The 26,836-nt window shown below is 49.6% G+C and overlaps 1 protein-coding gene across 1 annotated transcript in view; it reads right to left on the bottom strand.

Annotated features, from left to right (window-relative positions):
• Positions 1–26,836, bottom strand: part of CIB4 (calcium and integrin binding family member 4) — a 52,171-nt gene that overhangs the window by 24,558 nt on the left and 777 nt on the right. Inside the window, exon 3 of the mRNA XM_052649682.1 lies at positions 17,855–17,951. Coding sequence (XP_052505642.1) covers positions 17,855–17,951 — 97 coding nt within the window. The remainder of the gene's footprint in view (positions 1–17,854; positions 17,952–26,836) is intronic.

The raw sequence follows: 26,836 nt of genomic DNA, 5'->3' as shown, positions 1-26,836 counted from the left end.
GAATAAATGACTCCCCGGTTCAATCCTCCAGCTTTATTATTTTGTGGAATTAATAGAACAACAAGGGAAAAATGGCTATTGACACTCAAGTCCAGCTGGCATCTGGGGAGGTGGGTCCTGCAGGTAGAAAGACCCCACCCACCCCAACCCCGGGTCCTGGAAGCCTGGAGGGAGAGAGCAGCTTTCTGCCCAATAGAGGAGGGATTGGGGTGGGGTAGGGGGAGCTGGGGGTCCTCAGGAGACAGAGGGTGAAGAGGACGGATGGGAGGAGAGAGGAGAGGAGGTGGGGTGCAAATGCTCTAAGATGGGACCCTCCCCAGGACCTCTCCTCCCCAACCTTCAGTGGTGAGACTGAAATTTGTATAGCGCTTGGCCTGAGTGGTTTTGTGGAAACCAGTGAAGAGGTTGGAGGCTTTGTCTGGGTAAATTTGAAGTGAAGCAGGCAAGCAGGAGATGGAGGCAGAAGGGACATAAGCAAGACATGAGTCCCTCTTCCCTCTACCCTCCACTCCCTCCCCCAGAAAAAGAACAGAGGACTGGGGGAAGCTCTGTACTATTACAGGGCATAGACTCCTTGGAGGAAGGGTAGATCACAACTATTTCAACTCGATTTTAGGGAGCAGGGAGACCTCCAGATACATGAAGGCTCCGAGAGTATTGCAGTGGAATTGTGTTCTCAATTTCAACGCTGTTGTACCATGAGCAGTGTCCACTTCTGGCTCAGGCTGGGAACCTAATAACAGTTTACATGGCTTTTCTGTGGAAAAAGTAAACAAAGTTCCAAACAGCCAATGTGAAAATATACCAAAACACAATCTGTACCTGTACTTTAAAGGCAGTTTACGCAAAGCAAGAAACAGTGACGGAGGCAATGAGGTCAGCCAGGGCAGACCAGGCAGTGGACAGTTTAGGGAAGAGCCCAGAACAGAAGCCACTCTGCTTCTCACGGGAGCGGAGCTGCAGCGCTGCCCTGTCCCCCACCCTCCTGGTGCTGGCCCATAGTTTATAAGCCGCCTTCCTGTCTGTAAGCAGGAGGGCTTCTCAGATGGTGTTGGGGCTGCTTTGCAGCTGTTTGGGGACACTTACCCTGGGTGCCCTGGGAACATGTTCCCCTGTGAACTCTGTAAGATGTGTATCTTTGCGTTGAGATGACAATTTCTCTTTTATTAATACTTCTAAGCCACAACAGTTGATCTATTTCACCCCTCACTTGGAAACAACTGATATAAACTGAAATGGGCTCACAGCACAGTCCCTGTGTCACCCACAGCTGCTACTGTTTCTCTCCCTGTGATGCTCAGGGACTCTTTAAGTCTGAACAGAAGCAACTGAAAGGTCCTTTATTATTTGAATCCCTGATATTTTGGATTACTGAAACCCCCAGTGTCCTACTCTTTTCTTCCTTCCATATCCTGGGACTATTGCCCCATCCCCCAGCAAGTTGTCCTTGACTTTGAAGGACCCAGTCAGCCAACATGATCCTTCATCACCCAGGCATTCATTAAGTACCTACTGTTGGCTGGACCTCTATGCACCACACCTTATCCACACTTTTCCTTGGGCCCAAGGAGACAGGCAGGAAGGAGAGAAATTGGTGCTTGTTCAACATTTACTGTATATCAGATGTGATGTCAGCCACATGCACATTTGTTGCCTCGTTACAACCCAAACAATAGATATTGTCAAGTTCATTGTATAGATGAAGGAAACCAAGGAGTGGGAAGGTTAAATAACTTCACCAAATAAGATCCTCAGACCTGAGCTCCTGGCATGGAGTGTGTTCCAGGAAGATGCTACATCAAAATGGGGGGGGGGGGGGGCGAATGCATACAGAGATGTCAAGTTCCTGGGTCAGCATGTGGGTCAAGCCTGAGAGGGAAGAACATGCTTATGGCCAGTGCTGATGCAGCTCAAGAAGGACCAAGAGGAGGGGGTGAAAAGGGTTCTGTGAATCCTGGCATTTGAGGGAGTAGGGAAAGATGAGCTGATGCTGGGTCACAAGAGCCACGGGGAGCTCTACAGCCCCTGCCACATGGCACACCTGGAGAAGCACTCACACATCACCCTCACAGGCAATGGAAGACTGGATTGGACAACACACACAAGCGCCTACTGAAAAACCACAGGAAAGTGACCTTTGTGCATCTATGTCAACGTGGAGAGAGGTCTCTAAAGATGTCACAGGGCTCTCTTTTATCGTTGACTTGGTTTAAGGGTATTTAAGAGCCCAGTTTTTATTTTGTGCTTTTCTCCCGCAAGTGGATAAGGAAATGGCAACCCACTCCAGTATCCTTGCCTGGAGAATCCCAGGGACAGAGGAGCCTGGTGGGCTGCCGTCTATGGGGTCACACAGAGTTGGACACGACTGAAGCGACTTAGCATGCATGCATGCATCTCCCATAAGAGGTAAATGTTTTTCTGTGTTGCTACATAGTCAATATAATTATCATTTTAGTGGCTGCATAATTCAAATTTCCAGAGTGGACAGCCCTACCTAGCTCATGCCTCCAAGGAGAACCTGGGAATCTAAATAGGGAAATAATTTTTAAAAACAAGGAAAGCAATACATGAAGATGTTTATTGAAAAATTATTTATAGTAGCAAAAACATATATTTCCAAACCTGGAAACAATGTTAATGGCCTGCAGTGAGAGGATGGTTGAGTAAATCAGAACTCAATGCAATTATACAGCCATTAAAATGATACCAACACAGACTACATAGCAACATGAGAAAAACATTTATGCCTAATGGAAAAAAAGCACAAAATAAAATTGTATCTGTTGGTCTACAGTGATGTAAAATGAAGTGTGCCTGGGGGAAAATGTGGCAAAAGAAAATAGAAAATGACAACATCAGTTAGGATGGTTGGGTGCTAAGGAATTACTTTTTAGGAAATGCATTTTAATGCTGACATACTGTTTTAACAATAAATTTAAAAATCAGAACAAAAAAAGAAAGTTCCAGAGAAAATTTGCTATGAAAGCAAACAAACTTTTCTTCCAAGGGCGTTAGATATAAGACTTTGCTTCTCTTTTCGGCTTTGCTCCCTGTGGTGCAAGGCTGGACTCCAGGAAGATCTGGGCTCCTGGCTCTCAGACCCAGAGAGCTGTGGGCTGCTCTTCTACAAGGTCTGGCAGGAAACGCTTCATGAGAATGGAGGTTCAGTGGAAGAAGGCCCAGGTCATTTCATGGTCTCTGCCTGTACCTTTCCAGATATATTCCAAAGTATGAATTTGCAGCTGTGGGTTGGTAACTAACAAGTGGTGAGCAACTTTAATTTTTCCTGATAATTCTACTAGATTTTAAGAGCAATATTGTTGTTATTATTTAGTTGCTAGGTCATGTCCAAGTCTCTTGTGACCCCATGGACTGTAGCCCACCATGCTCTTCTGCCCATGCGATATCCCAGGCAAGAAGATGGAATGAGTTGCCATTTCCTTCTCCAGGGGATCTTCCCAACCCAGGGACTGAACTTGAGTCTTCTGCATTGCAGGCGGATTCTCTACTGCTGAGCCACCAGGGAAGCCCCAAGAGTAATATTTCTCAGCTATGAAATAAGAATGGGATAATGCCTTTTGCAGCATTTCATGGATGGGCCTAGAGATTATCATACTATTAATAAGTGAAGATAAGTCAGAAAAAGAAAGACAAATACCATGTTGATATCACTTACACGTGGAATCTAAAACACAACACAAGTGAACATATCTGTGAAACAGACTCACAGACGTGGAGACCAGACTTGTGGTTGCCAAGGCAGGGAGGGGAGGAATGTCAGAGTTTGGGATTAGCAGATGCAAGCTGTTACACATAGAATGCACAAACAACAAGGCCCCCCTACATAGCAGAGGGGACTGTACCGACTAGCCCATCAGTTGAGTCAGTTCAGTTCAGTCGCTCAGTCGTGTCCGACTCTGTGCGACCCCATGAATCGCAGCACGCCAGGCCTCCCTGTCCATCACCAACTCCCGGAGTTCACTCAGACTCACGTCCATCGAGTCGGTGATGCCATCCAGCCATCTCATCCTCTGTCGTCCCCTTCTCCTCCTGCCCCCAATCCCTCCCAGCATCAGAGTCTTTTCCAAAGAGTCAACTCTTCGCATGAGGTGGCCAAAGTACTGGAGCTTCAGCTTTAGCATCATTCCTTCCAAAGAACACCCAGGACTGATCTCCTTCAGAATGGACTGGTTGGATCTCCTTGCAGTCCAAGGGACTCCCAAGAGTCTTCTCCAACACCACAGTTCAAAACCATCAATTCTTCGGCACTCAGCTTTCTTCACAGTCCAACTCTCACATCCATACATGACCAATGGAAAAACCATAGCCTTGACTAGACGGACCTTAGTCAGCAAAGTAATGTCTCTGCTTTTGAATATGCTATCTAGGTTGGTCATAACTTTCTTTCCAAGGAGTAAGCGTCTTAATTTCATGGCTGCAATCACCATCTGCAGTGATTTTGGAGCCCCCAAAAATAAAGTCTGACACTGTTTCCACTGTTTCCCCATGTATTTGCCATGAAGTGATAGGACCAGATGCAATGATCTTAGTTTTCTGAATGTTGAGCTTTAAGCCAACTTTTTCACTCTCCTCTTTCACTTTCATCAAGAGGCTTTTTAGTTCCTCTTCACTTTCTGCCATAAGGGTGCCATTATTATAAACCATAATGGAAAAGAAAATATAAAAGAATATATATGCATAACTGAATTACTTTGCTGTACAGCAGAAACTAATACCACTTTGTAAATTAGCTATACATTAATTAAAATAAAAATTAAAAAATAAAACAAATTCAGAAGTGTCCCAGCACTCAGAGGGAAACAACCACTCCCTGACTCCAGGTGCTATTCTTCTCTGAATGTTGCCTGAAATCCCATCCAGCCACCTGGAGCATTTTAGCATTTTCATAGCCATCCTCTGCTGCAGGCTACACACAGACCCTCTGTGGTGGGTGGGGCTGCTATCCTTAGGTCCATTTCTCAGGCAGGGAAAACTGAGGCCACATACAAAATATAAACTCCGGTCCAGGACTTGGAACAACAAGCCTGACGTGCCTGGGAGAATTGAGGGGCTGCAACCTGGAGCCGTCATCCAGCCCCAGCACACAGAAGGGGCCTGTTTTCTGTCAGGGACTGAGGCCAGAGCTGAGAAAAGTGGAAGTTCCCTCGCAGAGTCTTCTGTGGTCGAGGCTGCCCCTGGTCTGGCCTGGCCTTCCACTTGGGTGAATGGGTCCCCACACCCCAGCTCTGCAGAGCTGTGCTGGCCTGGAGCTCCAGGCGAGCAGCATAAGGCCTCCCCCACACCCACGTGGCTGGGAAGAAGAGGCAGCAGGGGCCCGAGGCCTGCAGAGAGTTGAAAATCCTGGGAACAGAGCCCCAGTCAGCCCAGCCAGCACCTCATTAGGAGGCGCAAAGCGGGGAGGGGGCACTTTAGGAACAACATTATTTATTCTATTTTTAAACAAGCCTGAGGTCTCTGGGGGCACAAATGAAGTTATCAGAAAAGACATGAGTAGAATAAAGCCCCAAGCCAGCAAAGCTGAGAAGGCCCCTGGGGACCCGGACTCTTAAAAAGCTGAGATGGGGTTTGTTTATCTTGTGCTTTGAGAGCACAGGACTGGGACCAGGGTGCTGGACAAGGATGTCCCAAAGCCCTCTGCAGCCTGTTCCCTCTGGGCCCCCCGGGGAATTCGGGTGTGAGCTCTACTCTAAACGGTCCCATCAGTGTCATCTGCAGCGGGGAGGGAGGAGGCACCACCTCTGGAAGGAAGCCCAGGTTCACTTCCCACCTCTGCCACGTGAATGCCTTTCCCAGTGGGCAGAGCCCAGGGGAGCTGGTGCTGCAGGGCACCTGCTCCCTGCCCGGCCATCCCTGGCTCCACACTGGACAGGCCCTCCAACTGCCAGAGCCTCCACTTCCTCATCTAGCAATGGGCTAGTCATTCTCACCTTGATTCCCAGGTAACCCTCTTGGGGAGAAGCAATGAGACAGTGTGTGCCCCTGGGGAGGGCTGGACTTGCGTCTCACTGGATCCCAACGCTCTGAAAAGCGGACTGACTTGTCTTTCCCATCTCAAAGCTTAGGAAGCCAAGGCTCCACGGAGTTGAGTGACTCGCCCTGAAGCATTCAGACTCAGGCCCACCTGGTTCCCAAGTCTGTTTTCCCTCTGGTGGTGGGGCAACTGCCTGACAAGTGCTCTTGGGAGATTTGAGAGAAACTCAAGTCACTGACAAAAGCGATTACAGCACTGAGTAGGTGTGGCTGGATGAGAATCACCTCTGAGAAGTAAGTGATGGGAGATGGAGCAAGGTGAGCAAGACTTGCAATCAGTGTTCCCAGTTTCTGATTTTGCTTTGAACTGCAGACAGCCACCACAGCTACTTCCCACTTACTGGCTGGGTCCAGTAAGAGGTGACATGTGAGGTGGTGGGGAAATGGTCAAGCTCTGTGCAAATGAAAGCCAAATGTCTCTCCAGTTCTGTTCCCCACGCCTCACCCCCGTTACCATGTGAAATATGGGTTAAGCAGATTGCACCCAGGGAAGCAGTGGAAGGGCTCCACATTTCCCCTACTAGGGGCACCACAGAACTGACTCATTGGAAAAGACCCTGATCCTGGAAAAGATTGAAGGCAGGAAGAGAAGGGGACGACAGAGGATGAGATGGTTGAATGACATCACCGACTTGATGGACATGAGATGGAGCAAGCTCTGGGAGTTGGTGATGGACAGGGAAGCCTGGCGTGCCACAGTCCATGGGGTCACAAAGAGTCGGACACGACTGACCGAACTGAAATGGGGGGCGCCAAGCAGAGGCCGCTACAGGTATAGCATAGTCCACTGGCATGCACCGGGGGGCGGGCTGCCCTTGGCCATCCTACAGGCTCCCTCCAGCCCCACTGCCCCAAGTTAAAAGCCACAGGTCTTGTGCCTTGCCCTGGAGTCTACATGGAAAGTTGAGACCAAGAAGGAAGGAATTGGCCCAAGGCCAGGCAACCAGAGGAGGGAAAAGCTGGAACTGGAACCCAGAGTTCTCCCCACTGTCCAGGCTCTCCTAACTACCTGTGCAGGAGACATCCATCAGGAAGATGAGGAAACTGAGGCCTCGGGAAGAGCTGTGGCATGCCCAGGGCTGCCGTGTCTGCGCTGTGGCCAAGGCTGGAGGCCAGATCCTGTCTCTCTGCTGCTGGGCCAGAGCAGAGACTGCGTCCTACATCACCGAGCTTTTTTCTGAAATGAACCACTTCTTAATTCTTTGGCTGAATGTCTAAATAAGGATTTTTGCCAATTCTGAGCCCTGCTAACTGATGAAGCTGTCAGAAAAAGATCTAATGATGCTTGAAAACGCGGGGAGTGAGCCAGCTGCCAGATTGCCTTCCCAGCCCTGCCTCCACATCAGGGAGTCAGGACCCTCCCACTGGTGGAGGGGGCGTGAGCCCTGGAGGCTGAGACTCTGCTGCCTTTCATCAACTGCGTGACCCTTTTTGATCCTCTGCTTGCCAGCTGTAAATGAGGATAACTCTGAGGATTAAATGAGATGCTATGTGTGCACTGCCCCAGCACAGAGCCCAGTCGGGCACAGATTTCAGGGCTGGCTGGGATGGTGGGGGGTGGGGCAGAGTGGCCAGTGATGTGAACTCTGCTGAACACACAGGGGTGGCCCTGACTGCAGCCCTGGGCGGGCGAGAGCTGAAGCTGCCAGCTCCGTTTGGGGAGGCCCTGAGTCACCCCCAGTATTTATCTTGGGAGGGACAGATGAAAGGCTCAGAGTGACCTTAGGCCCTGCGAGATGGAGCCCTTGGGTGGGAGCCTGGGAGGCTGGGCTGGGGCGCTTGGCAGGCCAAGCCCGTCCCTTTGGTCTCTCTCCTTTCTCAGTGGGACATTTGTTCACGCGGGAACCCTGGGCATTAGGGGTGGGGCCTGGCTTGGGGACCAGGGAATCCGACAATTCCCAGGCCTGCCGCTGGAGCCTGAGAGACTGGGCTCTGGGAAGGGCCCTCCTGAAATGAGCTGGACTGAAGGGCAGGCCTTCCCCGCACATGAGACCCACGTGTGTGACCTGCCACCCAAGGGCAGGCTCTGGGAGCATCCCAGCCAGAGACGGGAAAGGCATTCTGCCTTCAATCACTGACTGTCCAGACCCCCAGCTTCTTCCCATCCTCCTTCTTCCTCCTGTTACACACATGTGCACACAGGTAGACATACATACATACACCCACATGCGTTGCCTGCTTGGAGGCCTTGAATTCGTCCTCCCCAATAGATGGAGAAGTATGAAGAACAAACAGGTCTTGGGTGCAAATGCTTCTTTGCAATTGTGGGGCTGTGGGTACAGCTTTTAATCTAGACGCCTCTTCCTCACCTGCAGAGCAGGTCTGTGCTTCACAGATCTGGTGAGGAGCCAGTGAGGCAGAGAGTGAATAGGACTTTTAACCATGAGGCTCACAACTAATGGTAGTGGACATTTGGGGCTGGAAAGTAGGATTGCTGTAACTATCCAATCTGCTTCTATTTTTAACAAGCCAGGGAGACTATTTGAGGGTGAGGGAGGGGTTCAGGGCAGTGGCCTAAATACAGCATGAAGATTACAACTGGGTCCAGCTGTCCTGGCCTGGGCTGGGGGTGATCAAGACACCCCCACCCACCGCTGGCCTGCCACCTTCCCTCCGTGCCCACTTCTCTGCCCCCTGGCTAAATTTGGTGCTCTCAGAGGACAGCCCCAAGCTCACTGGAGCTGAGAGGTGGTGAATGTTAGGGGCAGGCAGACTAGTTCCCCATCAAGGAGCAAACCTCAGACAGAGCCCATCAGAGGACACAGTGGGAATTCAGAACATGGAGTGTGGAGAAAGCTTTGTTGGAGCCAGAGGTGAGGGTTCCAACCTTACCTCGGGCTTTGATGGGCCCTTGACCTTGGACAGTCATGTCCATCTGTGGGCCCTAGTTTTTTCATCTGTCAAGGCCTCTCTGCCCTTGGGAGGTGCAGGGAGGTGGTGGCCATGAGAAGGCTCTGACAAAGTTGGTCCAAAAATACACTAGGAAAACTCCCAGACCTCTTAGTCACTGCTGCCCTTCGCACCCTGATCTCTTCTCAGACGGACAGGCGGATTCAAGTTCTCCTCATGTGTCCCCATGGAAAAAGAGAACCTAAGGGCCTTTGGGACCCCTTCCAGCTGGGGACTCCTCCAGACAAAGCAGGATGGTCATTTATAATAATAGAGTTTTCACTGGAAGACTTGCTTACCACCTTTGACCCTCTGCTTCCCCAGCTGTCAATGCAGATAATAACTCAGCCAGCCGAAGGCTGTCGGGAGAGTTGAGTGCAGGTGCCTGAGGGCTGAGCACTAACCCTGGCCCAGTCACAGGACGGTACTAGTGAGGTCCCACCCATACCCTTGGGAGGGGTGCTGCACCCAGACTTGCCTGGCTGCCCCAGAAGCTGCTTGGCATCCTCAGAATTTAGGAGTGGATGCCAACAGCATGACCAAGAGGTCTGGGGCTGGGTCTCTGAGAGGGACTGTGCCTACCGGGTAGGCTGGGACCACCAGGTCCCAGTATTTAGCACTGGGGTTGAGAATCAGAGCTCTGCAAAGCCCCCCAGGGTTTGCTATTCTCATGTTTGTTCTTAACCTTGAATTGCTGAGAAAAGATCTTCTAAGCCCCCAAGACCTCAGTTAGTGTACAACATATGATAAATGCATAAGCACGTCCAGGGTGCATCACTGAGGACCAGGAGTGAGAACCCTTATTCATCGGACTCCAGAAAATGTCTCCTACCCGTGGGAATTGTTCTCTGGTAATTGATAGGCCAAGGAGTGACATTTCCCAGGGGTCTGTGGGAAGGGAAGGGGCTCCCAGAGCAGCCTGCGTGGGATGGAGGCTGGTGTGGGGGTGGGAAGGGAGAGGGAACAGCATGAGCGCAAGGCTCAGAGGCTACCAGCCAAGCGGAGCATTCGGGAGGCTGGCTGTGGAGAGCGCAGGAGAAAAAGTGTGGGGACAGCTGCTGTCTGTGTGGAAGATTCGGAGGCAGCATCAATGAGGAGAGGCTGTTTTTGAAACGTTTTCAAAACGTGTTGCTGAATATCAGGAGTGCAGGTGTCAATCCTTTATAAAGATGACAGGTTGAACACTCGCATCTATTTTCATTCCCTTTGACACCCACTACAATTATCGTAAACAAGTCTTTAGAGGCATGACCCACGGAAACAGAGAGAACACAAGGAAACAGCAGCCATTACTCAGCGACACACTCAGGAAGCAGGTGGACGAGAGGCAACTGACCCAGCAGATGCCAGAGGGCAGGACCCTGAGACTGCAACAGGGAACTCATTATCAACCTGCTCTACATCCCAGAAGTTTCTAAGGCTCTGGACCTGGAAATGTCAGGTTGCTCTGGAAATAGATGTTAGCTAAGAAGAGACTAATGTGAGTTTGAGTGAACTCCGGGAGTTGGTGATGGACAGGGAGGCCTGGAGTGCTGCAATTAACGGGGTCGCAAAGAGCTGGACACGACTGAGCGACTGAACTGAACTGAACTGAAAAAGAGGCTGATGACAGTGTTGTGGAGCAGTTGGAGTTCTAGACCTCCCTTGCTTTTGACACTGGGAGGTGATTGTCCCTCCCCAGCCACCCACAGAGGTTTATTCTCCCAGGAGAGTGTAACAGAGGCTCTCTGCTCTGGGGACGTCAGCCACGGCTGAGAACTGGAAATTAAATCAATATACATGTGCTGGAGTCTGAACATCCACCAGTTCTCTTCCCTGACTGAGCTCCAGGATCCTGGCAGCCAGAACTTCTGTTCTCCAGCGTGTCCTCAAGAAATGACCCCTTTCTGCATGGCGTGGCTTGTGGGATCTTTGTTCCCTGACCAGGGATTGAACCCATGCCCCCCTGCAGTGGAAGTGCAGAGTCTCAGCCACTGGATCGCCAGGGAAACTCCCCTATTAAGGGAATTTACATAAAGTAAAACTCACTGCTTTTTTTTTAAGAGTACAGTTTGGAGACTTCCCTGGTGGTTTAGTGGATGAGATTCCAGGCTCCCAAAGCCAGGCAGCCTGGGTTTGATCCCTATGGGGAACTAAGACCCTACAGGCTAGAGCTAAGCCTGAGTGCCACAACCGCATAGCTGAAATTAAAAAAAAAGACTACAGTTCGCTGAGTTTAGACATTGGAGACAGCCATACCAACCAAGATAGAGAACACTGCTTCCACCCCCAGAAGTTCCCTTTGCAGTAAATGTTCTCATAACCCTAACTCCTGGTTGCCACTGATCTTTTCTTCAGCCCTAGAGTTTTCTTTTCCCCAGAAGGCCATGTACTCAGAAGTAAATGGGATTAGTGTTTTATGTTGGCTCCTTCCACTTTGCATCATGTGTCAGATTCAGCCATGACCCTCGTTTCGGCAGTTCATCACATGTTACTGACTACTGTTGCCTTGTACACAGTTTATCTAGCCACCCAGTTAATGGCCCTTTGGGTTGTTTCTAGTTTTTGGTTCTTACAATTAGAGTGGTTGTGAACATTGGAAAAAAAAAAAAAGGCTCCTTCAGGGAAGCTCCGAGTTAATAAACCACACCCAGGAACTCAGGCTCTGAAACAGGTTTTTAGCAGCACCCCTCCCAACTTTTAATTATGAGCAAATAGTTACTAAGCATTCAAGGAAGGCCTCTGTGTGAAAGATGGTGACCTAAAGCTAATGGGAAACAACACCTTGGATTACAGATTGGAGAAGACATTACATTCAGGAAAAATGAGAGGATACTTTTTTTTTTTTTAAAGAAATAAACAGAGAATAAAAATGAGCTCTTGGGAATGAAAAGCATGAGGGCAGAAGTGGACAATTAAACTGGAGGTAAAGATAGAGTTGAGTAAAGTTCCCCGGAGAAAAAGCAAAGGGATGAAGATGAAACATACAAGAGAAGAGATGAAACATAAAGGACCAACCCAGGATATACAACATAAGAATATTGAGTCGCAGAGAGAACAAAGAAGACAGAAGGCGAAATTACAAAAGAAATAATTCATGGAAGTGTCCCTGAATGGAAGAACAGTTTCCACACTGAATGGGTCCTCTGAATGCCCAGTACTGGAGAAAAAGACCCACACTAACTCCCATTGCTGGAAATTTCAGAATACTGGTGTCAAAGAGAAGCCTCCAAGTTTTCAGAAAGAAAAAAACAAAAAACAGATCACAAAAAAAGAGATCAGAAAACAGAAGGGCTTTGGACTTCTCAGTAACAACAGCGAAAGTGCAAATGTAATAGACTGATGCTTTCTAAACTCTGAAGCAAAGTTGATGTTGAACCTATCATTCAATTCCATCTGAACTCCCAATCAAGTGTAAAGAGAGAATAAAGACATTTTCAGATATGTAAGGTGTCAGAACACTTACCCCCATGCACCCTTCATCAGGAGGCTACCGGAGTATGTGCTCCACCAAAACAAGGGAGTAGAGAGAGAGGAAAAGACAGGAAAGAAGCTGGGCGACTGTGGAAGGAGACTCCAGACCGACAACAAGTACCGGGCTCCAGAGGGCTGGCCAGCCCTCATTAGAGTGGATTGGAAGACTCCAAGAGAAATTTTGCCAAGAAAAGGGAATGTTCAGAAAAGATCTCCCTTCTGAATGCCTTTAGAGGAGAGTGAGATGATTGGCAGGGGGTTGGTATCATATTTACTAATAAATGCATAGAAAACTAAGCAAAAGCAGTGATTAAATCTAGGAAAGACAACAAAAAATGTGCCAAAAGGGAAAACTAACCATAGCCTATTTCATGATTCAGCTCTGAGTAGCACATTCAGCCATGATAATGGAAACACTGTATAGTGACTGAACTGAAATCATTAGAGTTGAGTAAAGTACTCTGCCCTGTACTAGGAGGGCAGAGGAAGGGGGAGTTATGGGCAGGGTGGGTGTGGGAGAGGCAAAGAGCCTCTTCTCTGGGCAGTGGGGGTGCAGGGGTAGAAATCAAAGGCTGAGTTATCAAGAAGGGGCTGAACATGGTTTCCTCCAGAGAAGAGAAACGGGGGAGGGCAGTCCCCATAAGGCAACTTGATTCTCAGCCTGCATAAAAAATTTATTTAAATACTATATAGTGGTGGTTCAGTCACTAAGTTGTGCCCGACTCTTGCAGCCCCATGTACTGTAGCCTGCCAGGCTCCTCTGTCCATGGGATTCTCCAGGCAAGAACACTGGCATGGTTGCCATTTCCTTCTTCAATATATGTGTGTGTTTATGTATATATATAATTTTTAATTAAAAACACACAATCCCATCCTTGCCCCTCCCACTCCGGCGGTTTCTGGAGAGGCTGAATAACCATGAGGGCTTTTCATTGTCCATAGCCTTGGGAGTGAGTTCATTGCAAGCTATTCTAAGCTTCCCTTGTGGCTCAGACGGTAAAGAATCTGCCTGCAATGCAGGAGACCTGGGTTCAATCCCTGTGTCGGGAGGATCCCTTGGAGAAGGGAATGGGAACCCACTTCAGTACTCTTGCCTGGGAAATCCCACGAACAGAGGAGCCTGGTGGTAGTTCATGGGGTCACAAAAAGTCGGACACAACAGAGAGACTAACACACACACGTATTCTAAGCAAGTGGGCTCAGCCTATAGCAGGCCTCTGAAAGGCTCAGAAACACCGGGGCTAGATGGAAACTGCCTTGGAGCTGAAACCTCAGAAGCCACACCTGGAGCAACTCCTGACACCTCAGGTGTGTTCCCAAACCTCAAGATGCTTTTACAGATTTGATGCTGTGATAAAACATAGTAGGGATCAGGCTGTGCCCAGACAACCTGCCTGTAGGAACCACAGAAGGGAGATGGAAAGAGGCTGGAGGTATGTGGTAGCCCTGTTCATTAGGGGAGCTTCTACCAGACTCCCCACCGGGACACCCCAAGATCTTCCCCCAGGTCCTGCTGCTGGCTGTCCTAGTCCCGGAAACTAGAAACCCGCGTGGATCACACCATGCCAGTACTCAACAGTGTTTATAGAAAGGAAGATCGTTATTTACAAGAACAGAAACATTGAGCTAATTCATGTTTAAATACACCAAACAGAGCGGCAGACAAAAAAAAAAAAAAAAAAAAACCAACCCAGAAACTTCTGGGTAAAGGGGGGCAGTGAGCCCCGGCTTAGCAGGGCCTTCCTGTGTCCCTGCTGGACTCTGTTGCTCAGGCTGCTCTTGCCCTGCCCTCCACAATGGGCAGACCCTTCCCAATGTTAGCCAACCTCCTTTTTCCACGAGTGTATCCAAGTTAGGAAAACAGAACTCTCTTCCCAGATCACTCAAGACCCTGAGCCAAGTAATACCGGTACCCAGAGCTCCCTTGGGCCTTGTTCTCCAAGCTTTTCCAAAGAAGTGTTCTGCACAGGGTGAGTCACCCAGCTCCCATCCTTCAGACCACAGAGGACACGGGGATACTTGGGTCCCCACCTCCCATCAAACCTCTCCTTGCTTCTTTTGGGAAACTCAGTTTTCTGCTTCAATCAAGATCGGAAAGGCACAGAGAGAAACTTGAGTCCTGGATCTTAACCCCCCAAAGCTAGTCTGAGGACCAGGAATGGTCAGTGACAATGTTCTTGACAACCAAGAATAGAGGGAGAGAAATAAAATGAAAGAGGGATGTGTATGGAAAGAATGGTTGTTGCTTCTGGGATTAGATCCTTCTTACACTTCTGTTCTAAAATTAATATCTTTACAAAGTGAAATGATGATTGTGGATGACATGTTTTCTTAAGTCCTTACTTGACAAAATTGGAAAGTTAGCATCTCTAGCTAGTCCTCCCACAAAATAATAACTTTGGGAGGGGGAGCAGATTTCACTGGACTATGAACATCCAGAGTTTGGGACATATTGCGGTAGATGACCCAAAGAAGAGTAAGACCAAGCTCCAGGTCAGAAACAGAACCGCAGACTCAGAGGGTGAGCAGGGCACCAATGCATGCGGTCCAGTGGCCGCTGACACCTAAGCGTGTGCCGGAACACCACCAGCTAAGGCTTGGCCTGCTCCCGCTTGGTACCCTTCCGTGACAGGAAGCTTACTTCCTCTGTGTACAGCTCTGATGATTACCAAGTGCTTACTTTGTATTGTGGAGAAACCTTCATCCTTGGATCCAGGCCTACACTTGGGAGCCCCTAGAAGCAGCCCTTTCACCTGCAGGAAAACAGCTCCCTTCTGCACTCTGCCTCCCAGTCTTCTTTGACTTCTATTTGCTTCCCCTCACCACCAGTCATTCCTCTTGTGAAGTGACTTGCTTGAGATCACTTGCCTGGCAAGTGAGTTCAAAGCCAGCTCCTCTGCTCCTGGCCCTGTGCCCTGCGCCCTAGCTCTCTCGATGAGGCAAAGGCTCAGTGTGTCCTCAATTCAGGAGATGGTACTGGCTGTTCAGAAACAGTTGGAAAGGCAACAAAGAATCCAAAATGGGAGGGGGGAAGCAATATACAAAAAAAGTCAATGTGATCCCAATAAACATGCATAGATCCACATTAAAAGTGAAAGTATGGAAGGCAACAAGGCAAGATGGTCATGATGGTCACTCTTTAAGGTAGGCTACCTGGTGATTTTTACCACACTTTTGCTTTTCTCTCTGTGCTTTCCAATTTTTCTGCAATGATGTGGTTTTTATTTGTAGGATAGAATAAAATAATAACCATTTAGAAGGATGAAATAAGAAATGTCAAATTAAAGTAATCACATCCCAAGACATCACCCACCGTCCCACACTCCACCCCCCCATCCCACCCCCCGGCCGACTCAGTTCCCAGCCACTGTTCTGTGAACAAGCTCCTGGGGCTCTTGGGCCCTGGGCGGTGGTCCGCCCCCAGACCCTCACACACTGCAGCACTTTACGGCAGTCTCACATTCTTGCTGCATCAGCGCCCAGCCCTTGACTGCCAGATGATGAGCCCAAGGTCAAGTAGACCCCAGACCACCCGGGGTCATGGCCAATGTGCTCCTGCCATCTGCCCCTCGTCCGTTTTCTCCAGCCTTGGAGCCCCAGCCCAGCCCCCAGGTGGAAGAAAGGAGAGGATGGGGAACAAAACGGAGGGTGCAGAGGACCGTGGCTCATCCCTGCCAGGTCTGTTACATGCACAGGGTACGCATATTGTTGTACAGACAGGAGATTAAACTCAGAGGAGAGATCTGTCATCCATGGAGTGTGATGGAACTGGGCCTGCACCCAGCCCTCTGATCCAGTCCAGTGCTTGCTCCTCTGGGGCTCAGATCACAGCCCCTAGGCGTGACTGTGGTGTGCTGGGTCCCTGCAGAGTGCTGAGGCCACGGGTCACACAACACCCTCTGTGCCAGCCCTCCAGGGCGGGTCTTTGCCAGCTGCTCCCTAGGGCGCCTGGCAGTCCTAGGCACATGTCAGAGCCAAGCCCTGATTAGAAGTGGAGGCCCGGCCCCGGGGGTCAGAGTCCTGTCTGACTTCCAGGTTCTGTGGTGTCACGTGGCCCTGCGTGAGTTTTTCCCTTGTTGGGTACTCAGTTATCCAAAGGATAAAATCAGAGTGGAGACCATTTGACAGTGATTAGACTGGTGGTTTGCAAGTCTTTTTTTTCCCCAAGCCTAGTATTTGGGTCGGAGAAGGCAATGGCACCCCACTCCAGTACTCTTGCCTGGAAACTCCCATGGACGGAGGAGCCTGGTAGGCTGCAGTCCATGGGGTCGCTAAGAGTCGGACACGACTGAGTGACTTCACTTTCACTTTTCACTTTCATGCATTGGAGAAGGAAATGGCAACCCACTCCAGTGTTCTTGCCTGGAGAATCCCAGGGACAGCGGAGCCCGATGGGCTGCCGTCTGTGGGGTCACACAGAGTCGGACACGACTGAAGCAACTTAGCAGCAGCAGCAGCATTTGGGTACTCTGGGACTGACCCGTGACACTGTCCCCCATCCTGGACGACAGGGCAGAAGCTCCCCATTCAGCCTGGCCTTTGGGTGCCCCTCCCCCCAGCTCCCTGTGTGGATAGTTTAGGTCTTAGAGAGATGTTCCCCACCTTAAGTAGGAGTGTTTGTGGGTGTACGGATGGGCAGGGCTGTGTCTGTGTGAGTCAGGGGTCCCAAGAGGACAGGCTTCCCATTATGTAGCCGGGACATTTTCCAGGGATGTCACCTTGTTGAGGATTCTGCTCTCAGCTTGCCTCATCCCCTCCCCCTTCCGCTCTCCCGCTTTTGGTTTCCTTGTCTTCTAGGCTCCAGCCTCTATTGCAAATCCCAGGCTCTGTCTTCCTTCTGTTTCTGCCCTAGAACAGGTCTGTCACTGGGGAGGGGCCGCCCCTTCCCCTCCCCCACAACCCTTCTGTGGTCCCTTCCTCAAGGTCCCTCCACCCTCCACTTCCATCCCTGCACCCACCTCCCAGGGCCCTCTTTAAAGAGGTGCCCACTGTGCTCAGAGCCAGTTTTGTTTCAGACAGAAATGAAGATGGGCTTTCATTGTACAATGACACTTTCAAACCATTATTCTGCCGAGACCCAAATGAAAAATCAGCAAGTCTGACACCGCTGTGATTTGTTCATATGACGCTGCTTCTTTGCACAAAGTTTAATTAAAATTTCAGGAGCCCTTTATTGTGCACCTCTGGGCTCTTCCAGGCGCCCTGGGGGAAGGGCAGGGTCTTTTTACAACAGAAGGCAGTGCTCAAGGACAGTCCCTAGGAGATTGGGGTTGGGGTGCACTGACAGCTGGAGCAAAGCACAGCCTGTGGGGGTACACGGGCCTCAGAGAGCACACGGGATCCCAGCCACCCCGCCACTCCACCCATTTCACAGGTGAGCACACTGAGACCAGCACTTTCCGAGACTCAGCAGATCCCAGTGACACCACCCCATACCTTCCACCCCGCCCCCTGGACTCACCCTCAGGGCTGGCAGGGAGCTGACTTGATCCACGGTGAGCGTGGCCTCCTTGTAGTACTTCCCGGGGGGACAGAGCTTCAGGAAGGAGTCGTGGATGCTGAGAAGAGAGACAGGGGTGGGCTGTAGGTGGGGACCAGCAGACCCCCTGCCTCCTGCAGGCTCCCTTTGGAGGATTGATTGACACACATTTGGTAGTTATAAATCATCCTGCCCTTCCAGAAACATGCCTGGGGCTCCAGTGTGCCCAGCGCATGCGCTGTGGGGGATGCAAAGATAAGCCAATATGCTCTGTAGCCTGAACATAATCTACAAGTGCACTGGAAAGGACTTCTGCCCTCCCTTCCTTCAGTCCCTCCTTTACGGATGGAGGAACCAGCAGGGCCTTGGGGAAGCCAGGATGCCACCCCAAGCCATCTGTCCAGCCCCACCCTCATCCCAGGAAAAAGAGGTCACTCCACGGGTGTGGCCAGGCAGCCAGCAAACCACACAGCCATCCGAGGCCAGTGAGCTGGATCCAGACGGTGGGACTGAGCAGCTGTCCTCATCGATCCAGTAATCAATGTCTGTCTGCGGGCCTCCTCCCTGCTCCAGGGGATTCAGCTTATGAGGGACAGGCAGGCAGAGGGGGAAATGAACGGCCCGTGTGGGTGCTGCGAGGCAGAAGGTAGGAGCAGGGCCCTCCCCGCCCACATTCTGGAGCATGGACCATATCAACCTTGTAAGGGGTTGGGGAGGGAGCTGAAAAGTGGGGTGTAGAATGGGCGAAGGGAGATAGTCTCTAGGAAAAGATTGGGTGGCAACACTGAAGGCCAGCAAGGAGAGAGGAAAGCCATTGTGCCCAGGGTGGGGGTCGGGGGGGGGTGTCCAGTGGCCTCCAGGGGAGGGGGCACCCCAAGGAGTATTTGATCACTGTCATTGTTAGAATTGCTAGTGTGGGGTAATAAGAAGGCAGACTGACTTTGAGTAAGTTTTATTAATTTTAAAGAATTATCTGAGGCCGGGCACCTGTATGGTTGACACCCAAGGTGTCCCCCACTCTGACCCCTCACTAGGAGTACCTGCTACACATTGCCGACTCGTGTGGACATTTCTGGTGGAACCTACAGAACCATCTTGCAAGGAAGGGACCGTTATCTCTTCCTTACAGAGAAGGAGACTGAGACTCAGGGAGGTAAAATACTCACCTTGCCCAAGGTCACACAGGGGTGAGCGTGAAGCCAGAGCTGCAGGTGCCAAAGCTCTTTCCCCAGGAGCCCAGAGAGGAAGGTCTCAGAAGGGCTGCGGGCAGGGGGCGGGGGGCGGGGGGTGGGGGGTGGGAAGAGAGGGAGCCCCACTGCCATGGTCACCCGCTTCTTGTTTTTTAAGCTCTGTGTGCCTAGTGCATTCAACCAATGAATTCATTCAACTCAATGAATCTTCCCAGCAACCCTGTGGGACAGATATAGGGGTGATGATGTCTATAGAGGTGGAGACCAAGGCTCAAAGAGTTGAAGGGGTCTGCCCCAGGTCTTTCAGCTTGGAAGGGGTCTAGGGGGATCTGAACCCTAAGCCACGCTCCTCGGGCTGTGCTGCCCACCTCTAAAGGGTCCCAGGTGAAAGACTCTCAGCATCTCCTCCCCGCCCTGGAGAGCCTTCCCGGGAGGGGGTACTGTGGGGAGGGGGAGGGCCCTGCCCAGACTTCGTGTCTTCCCAGGCCGCCAAGTGGGTGGGCTGCCCGCAGATGAATCGTGGCTGTTTCTCGGCTTGCCACAAAATGTTCTCCTCCAAATATGGATCAGCTGGCTCTAAGTGGAACTCGGAATTAATCACTAATGGACTCAAAAGTCAAAGCCATTTAAAAAGCTCACACATCTCGCCTGCCAGAAAGCAAGCAGCCCAAGCTGCGTCTCCCTTCCACACCTAGCCAGACAAGGGGAGAGGCTGTCTTCGGGCGCTGAGACAGTAGGGGAGACCAGCTCCACTGCTCTGACTCTGCAGGACCTTGGGTCTGCCACATCCCCTCTGTGCAGTGAATCTCAGCTAGCTCCCTCCATCCTCCAGTTCAGGAATTCTGTACCCTTCTCTGGCATCCTGTCCATCCCTTGCCTCTGAGACCCTCCACTTTAGCCTTTTTTGACTGGGTGGGTCCCGCATCAGAGGCACACAGGAAGCTTGTGAAGGGATCAGCTCTAGAGATTCTCATTCAAGGCTAGCATCGGCCCAGGCACCTATAGGTTCTACATGCTTTTGTGTTTGTATTATACAGGTAGGACTGAGAACACAGCTCCAGTGAAAGTCTCCAGTTACACCCCTTCCATCCCAGTCTGGGCTCCCCGACCTGGGCTTCACCCCCATCCCATGGGGTCAATTGTCCCTTTCACCATGGAGTGGCCTGCAGGTATTTTATGAATGACCTCATCTCTAGCCTGGAAAGGTAACTTTTGGTTCTATGATCTACCGGTTCCAAGCTGTGTGACTGGGCAAATAGCTTCATTTCTTTGAGCTGGTTTCCTCATTCACAAAAAGGAGATGAATATACCATGAAAATGACAGCTATTACAGTCTCAGCACCGACTTCTGTGCCAGGCAGCACTTTAATACCTGTGCAGATCTGATCATCTAACTGACCTAATAACAATTGGGTTGAATACGTACTTTTTGTATGTGTGAAAACTGGGGCTCAGAGAGGGTAAGAAACTCACTCAAGATCACACAGCAAGTAAGCGAAAAAGTTGAGCCTCAGACTCTGGCCTTTGACTTCTAGGAAGCAAGCCTCTGTCTGCTGACCTTCTGGTGCTCCAGGTGGACCAGGAGCTAACAGCCAGGACAGGCCATGGAGACTGGCAGGTTTGGGGACCTCAAGGGTGCTCAGAGGATCCAGGGGCCTCATGGTCAGGTTAGCCTGAGCAGGAACTGGGGCAAAGCTTCAGGATCCCATTTACCAGACCTACATCCAGCCCAAGATCATGCCAGGAGCCGTCTATGAGCAATCTAATATACTCTGAAATTGCTCAAACTGAGTCAGGCTGACCCAGGCTCAGACATGGAGATCTAAAGGAAGCCATACGTTCCTTTCTGAGTCAAGTCCCAGACTCAGGGTCCAGAGCCTCAGGTGAAGATAAGGGCCCCAGAGGGGCTGTGCACTGATTCCATAGAGACATCTGGAAGGTGGGGGCAATTTAACAGCAATTTAACCAGAGTCGGAGAGGGCTAACCTGGAAGCTGAGGACGAAGGGGACCCTGCTCTTTGAGAGACCAGCGGTATGTGAAAGAAGATTCCCACAGATTAGACGTTTAGGGTGGACAGACCCCTTCTTAGAGAGCTGAGTCAAGGCAGCCGTGGATGAGGAAGAAGCTGTCACATGTGGTCTGCCCCTCCCATTAGGTGTCATCTGCGGATCTGGTGACCAGGCCTTTTGGTCCCATGCAAGTCACAGATAAGAAGGTGGGAAAGCGTTAGACATGGGCAGAGCCGCCCTGCTCCCCTGTTTATCAGTCTCTTGGATACTTTTTTTTCAGCTGGCTAAATCTATCCAGATGTACTGTCATCCAAGCCACACTTCTTTGTCACGTTCATGGGAAAATCACAACACAGTGTCAGAGGTGATGTTGGAAACTTGTTCAGAAGTGATCAGGGCTTAGTCTGGCCCGATTTAGCCCTGGCAGCCCAGGGTGTCTGCTCTCTCCCCTGAGCATCACTGCCATCTGCCCCCTGAGCCACGGCCGGTGTTGCTTGGAACCCATATCAAAGCTGCCCCTTCCCTTTACAGACAAGGCATAGACACTAACCCTAACGTAATCCGTGCTCCTGTCCCTCCAAGGAGTTAACCTAGGATCAGCTTATATGTGTGTGTATATCCTTCCTAAGATATTCTCTGTGTGTGTGTACATATGCATGCATGTATAGCCCTTTATTTTACTAAAAGTAGCACCCTATGTGTACCAGACTAGTTTACCAAAGTAAGAGTGAAATAGGTTTTTAAAAGCCAACAGCACTATAATTAATAGTATTAATACACAGTATTCTATACCACTTCTTTACCCCTGCTCTCTAGAGGCTGAATTAAAAAAAAAAAGTTTTTCTATTTCTCTTGGTTTTTCCTTAATATTTGCATAGTATTTCTAGAGATGGTGCTGATACTCCCACTTGGTATTTTTTCATTGCAGACTTTATTTTGTGACTTCTTACTGTTAAAAAAGAGAGAATTTATCTCTATCTATAACCTGCTGGATGGCATCACGGACTCGATGGACGTGAGTCTGAGTGAACTCCGGGAGTTGGTGATGGACAGGGAGGCCTGGCGTGCTGCGATTCATGGGGTCGCAAAGAGTCGGACACGACTGAGCGACAGAACTGAACTGATAACCTACTTCAGGCTTCCTTGGTGGCTCAGGTGGTAAAGAATCTGCTTGCAAATTGGGAGACCTTGGTTCAGTCCCTGGGTTGAGAAGATCCCCTTGAGGAGGGCATGGCAACCCACTCCAGTATTCTTGCCTGGAGAGTCCCCATGGACAGAGGAGCCTGGTAGGCTACAGTCCATGGAGTTGCAGAGTCAGACATGACTGAGCGACTCAGCACAGCACATATATACTACTTCTTCCCCTAACATCCCAATATAAAATGATTTTCCTGAATCAAAATTCAGTATTTATATTATTGTTACATGTATGTATTAATACATATTATATATGTAATATTCAAACATTGCTCACAGCTGAGTTCCCTAGTACAACGTGATTACATTTTCTTTCTTGCAAGACTCTTTGTTTTTCTTTTGCTTAGGTTTCAGTGTTTCTGTTATTATTTCGTTCTCAAACTTTCTGCACAACTGTGAAGTTCCTCTTCACGTGTTTATATACCTTATATCATCCACAGGTTCATTTTGTTTTCCTGGAGCTATCACTCCCGGAATTCCTAACTCCTTAATTCTAATCTGGATGCATTGCTTTTCATGCCTGCTGCACTGTCATCCTTGGGTTTCTCTTCACTCTTATTTTTGAAATGCCATTGTGTTGCGGCCCTCTGTTTTCTGGTTCTTATGTCTTCTTTTTTCCTTAGTTTGAAAGTGAAAGTTGCTCAGCTGTGTCCAACTCTTTGCAATGCCGTGGACCATGATGCCATGGACTACACGGTCCATGGAATTCTCCAGGCCAGAATACTGTAGTGGGTAGGCGTTCCGTTCTCCAGGGGATCTTCCCAACCCAAGGATTGAATGCAGGTATCCAGCACTGCAGGCAGATTCTTTGCCATCTGAACCACCAGGGAAGACCAAGCATACTGGAATAGGTAGCCTATCCCTTCTCCAGAGGATCTTCCCTACCCAGGAATCGAACCAGGGTCTCCTGCGTTGCAGGCAGATTGTTTACCAGCTGAGCTATCAGGGAGTTCTTTTTCTTAGTTTACTCACTAATTTTAATGAAGAACTTAGTTTACTTGATAATTTTAATGGACGCTGCAGAAGCTGCCTGCATGAGGTAATTGTTTTTAGAAGTCACATATCAAAAAGTATTGTTTCACCTTCACTCTTGATTCATAGTTTAGCTATGACTTAATCCTACATTGGAATTTTTTCCTTTGAATTTTGAAGGTGTTTGGCCACCGTCTTCCAGCACAAGTCAAAATTCTACTTCCCAATCCTCTGTATGTATTCTGTTTTCTTCCTCTGTGGATGTTCTTAAGATCTTCTAAATACCTCTGGTGTCCTGAAATAAATTAATGTAGGCTTAAAATTATTTTTTTTCCTTCAAATACGTAGTGTCTCTCAGCTTTCAATTCATGTGCAATTGCCAAGTCTGTAACGAGCTGACTGGCAGCTCATCCATGCTCATCTCTGTTCCTGGTGGTCCTGAGTCAGAAGCCTGCATGGCTAGCTCTCTCCACGTGGTGAGCTCCTGTCCTCTGCTGGGCTGGGGAAGGGGTGCTGAGTGGATGGCAGGGCAAGAGGAGAAATCATAGAACGCCATCTTTTTGTTTTCACCGGAGCCTTCATCCTGGCATTCAGAAAGGGGCCTTTCTGGCTCCTTGAGTCCATCATCCCAATCCCTGTTTTCAAGCAATCTGCTTTCAACTCTCAGCTCTAAGTCTGTATCATGGATCTCTTTGTTTTCCACTTCAGAAATTTTTTTCTCTCTCTCATCTGCTTTCATCTCTTGAGTTCTCCCTTATGAGTTTCTTTCTCTTTTTCTAATTCTAGCTGTCCTTTTAGTAGGGAAAAGAAATTTTTTAAAAAAGCTCAATTCTCCATGTTCACTGGAAGCTATGGCACATTGCTTTTTTAACTTTACAATATACCTTGGAGATACTAATCCACACCCAACATAAAACTTCTCCTTCTCTAAGGACAGTGCCATGGATGGATGGGTCCATCCACATTTATTTCATCCATGCCCTCTTGATTCAAGTGCAATGGCCAGGTCAAAGTGCCTTTCCCTTCCTGAAGCAGGCTTCCAGTCCTTCCCCCGCTCTCTTCTATTCTTCACAGCTCCTGGCAGCTGTTCTCCACCCTCCGCTGCTCCCCAGAGTGTGGTCTTCCTAATCTGGAGACTCACCTTGGTTTGAAGCAGCAAAGAGCTCTCTCCCTGGGATCACCCCACACATCTTAGCATTTTTGTCCCCACCTTCGTGCCAGTCCTGCTCTGCCTCAGTTGAAAGTCTCCATGATGGTGAAACACAAAGAGAGTAGACACTCAGCCACTGCACCTCCTCTCTGCCTTCCTGGAGCATTGGCATCCCCATCCCTCCTCCAGCACTGACCCATCCTGTTCTAGAGCCCAAAAGGTGGGAGTCTCATGGGCAGAGGCTGCCCAAGGGCCAGGCACCAGGCCCTCATGCTTAGGCATGGCACTGACAAAAGACAGGGTTGGCAGGAGGTGGCTTTGAGAGAAGTTGGTTAGAGAAGTTGGGCTGAAGTGGAGCCTTTGCTGGCCTCTCACTGGAACCTGCCTCCCCAGCACAAACAGATGAGGTGAGGCCCCTCCCATGAGGGGCTCACTTTCAATAGGGGTGGAGAGAAGTGTGAAACAGGAGGTAGGCAGGGGCTGTCTCATGGCCTGTGTGGGCAGTTCAGAAAAGAGGAGTCCCTACTGACAGCTCCCTACTAGAACATCTGTCTCAAAGGCCAATAGAGAACACACGAAGATGGAAGGGCTGCCCTCCCACTCTCCTCTCTCTTGCCTGACTTCCCTACTCAGCTCCCACCACCGCATTGGTGGTGGGGATGGGGCACATGTGAGGGGCCCTAGGGATCCAGAGAAGGCCATCTGAGAACGTTTGAGCTTTCTAGATGGGAAGAGGAGCAGGCATGGTCATGCTGAAGTGGAGAGAGGATAAATTAGTGCAGAACAATCCTGTCCTTCCTGTTGACATTTTAGACATGTCCACCCTTTGCCCACCATTTCTACAGCTAGAAATCTCTCCTATGGATTTACCTCACTTGTTGAATAAGCTTTGTTTTTCAACACGTCCAACTCTTTGCAACCCTAGGGACTGCAGCACTCCAGGCTTCCCAGTCCTCCACTATCTCCTGGAGTTTGCTCAAGTTCATGTCCACTGAGTTGGTGATGCTATCTAACCATCTTATCCTCTGTCGCCCTCTTTTCCTTTTGCCTTCTATCTTTCCCAGCATCAGGGCCTTTTCCAATGAGTTGGCTCTTTGCCTCAGGTGGCCAAAATATTGGCACTTCTGCATCAGTCCTTCCAATGAATATTCAGGGTTGATTTCCTTTAGGATTGACTGGTTTGATCTCCTTGCAGTCCAAGGGACACTCAAGAGTCTTCTGCAGCACCACAATTCAAAAGCTTATCAATTGAATAAGCTATTTTTACATAAATGTTTACTATAACATTATTGATAGAACTAAAAGTCATAAACAACTTAAGTGTATGTTATGGGGGGAGGTTGTAAAATAAATGACATTTCCTCTATAGGAAAGAATGTCCCATAGTCACAGAATGAGAGATCTCTATGTGCCTTATGTAAAGATAGCCAACATGAAAACTTGAAAAAAGGTCCAGAACAGTATAATGCTACACTATAAATTGGTAAATGCTGCAGTGTGAATGAGATAAAAATTTTGAAGGATATTTATGTAGATCTATCTATGAAAATTTTTTCTGGAAGCCTTGATGAGAAACCAACTGTGAACAAGGGTTATCATCAGGGAGAAGGCCTGGGAAGGAGAGAGACGCTTACTTTTCTTTTAGAATATTTATGCTACTTTAATTTTCTGGCCATGCTCACATATTACCTTTCAATTTTTATTTCATTTTTATGCAAGTGTTCCTTTTTTAGAAAATATCAGTGAGATGCATAAGTAGTAGGATGTAGAGTTTTGTCATATTTTTCTTTATTTCTAAAATGAGCAAACACTCGTTTTAAAAGGAAAGCGATGACACCCGGTGACTGTCCCTGGTCTCCATCACTTCCTGTGCCCTGGACACTCACCAACCCCCCACCCCCATGCCAGGAGAGTCTCATGGTTGCGGCAGAATCATTGCCCTGCCGGGGACCCCGAGTGGGAAGTGCAGCCTCCAGGCTGGGTGTTGTCTGGGGAGGGTGAGTCCAGCAGAGACAAAGAGGTGAGAGGGTTCTGTGGATCTCAGGGCAGTCTCCTCACTCCAGCCTCCCTTCACCCCACCAACAATGGCCTGGAGACCCCCTTTCCTCCTCTCACGAGTTTCTGATGAGCACCTGGCCCAGGCTGAGTGCTCTTACATCTCTCATGCTGTCTGCTCCCTCTGCGGCCCCGTGAGGGAGCCTCGTGTTGGCTGTCTTGGCCTGGAGCCTTCCTCTCTGGCCATCACCAGCATAGGAACAGGGGGTGGACTGCGCATTATTACACCCACCATGCTGGGAGGCAGTGAGGCGAAGCTTGGGAGGGAAGGGAGGACTAAGAGGGATTCAGCGGGGCATCAGCTTTACCCAGCTAGAGGACCACCTAGCTGCATGCGCTGCAGACCTGTTTCCCAAGTCCTCTCCTCCTTGTCCTCATCATCCCAGGGAG

This window comes from Budorcas taxicolor, chromosome 11 (assembly GCF_023091745.1).
Source record: "Budorcas taxicolor isolate Tak-1 chromosome 11, Takin1.1, whole genome shotgun sequence".
NCBI classification, from domain to species: Eukaryota; Metazoa; Chordata; class Mammalia; order Artiodactyla; family Bovidae; genus Budorcas; species Budorcas taxicolor.
Note: the sequence above shows the minus strand (reverse complement) of the source record. Positions and strands in the feature narration are given on the sequence as shown.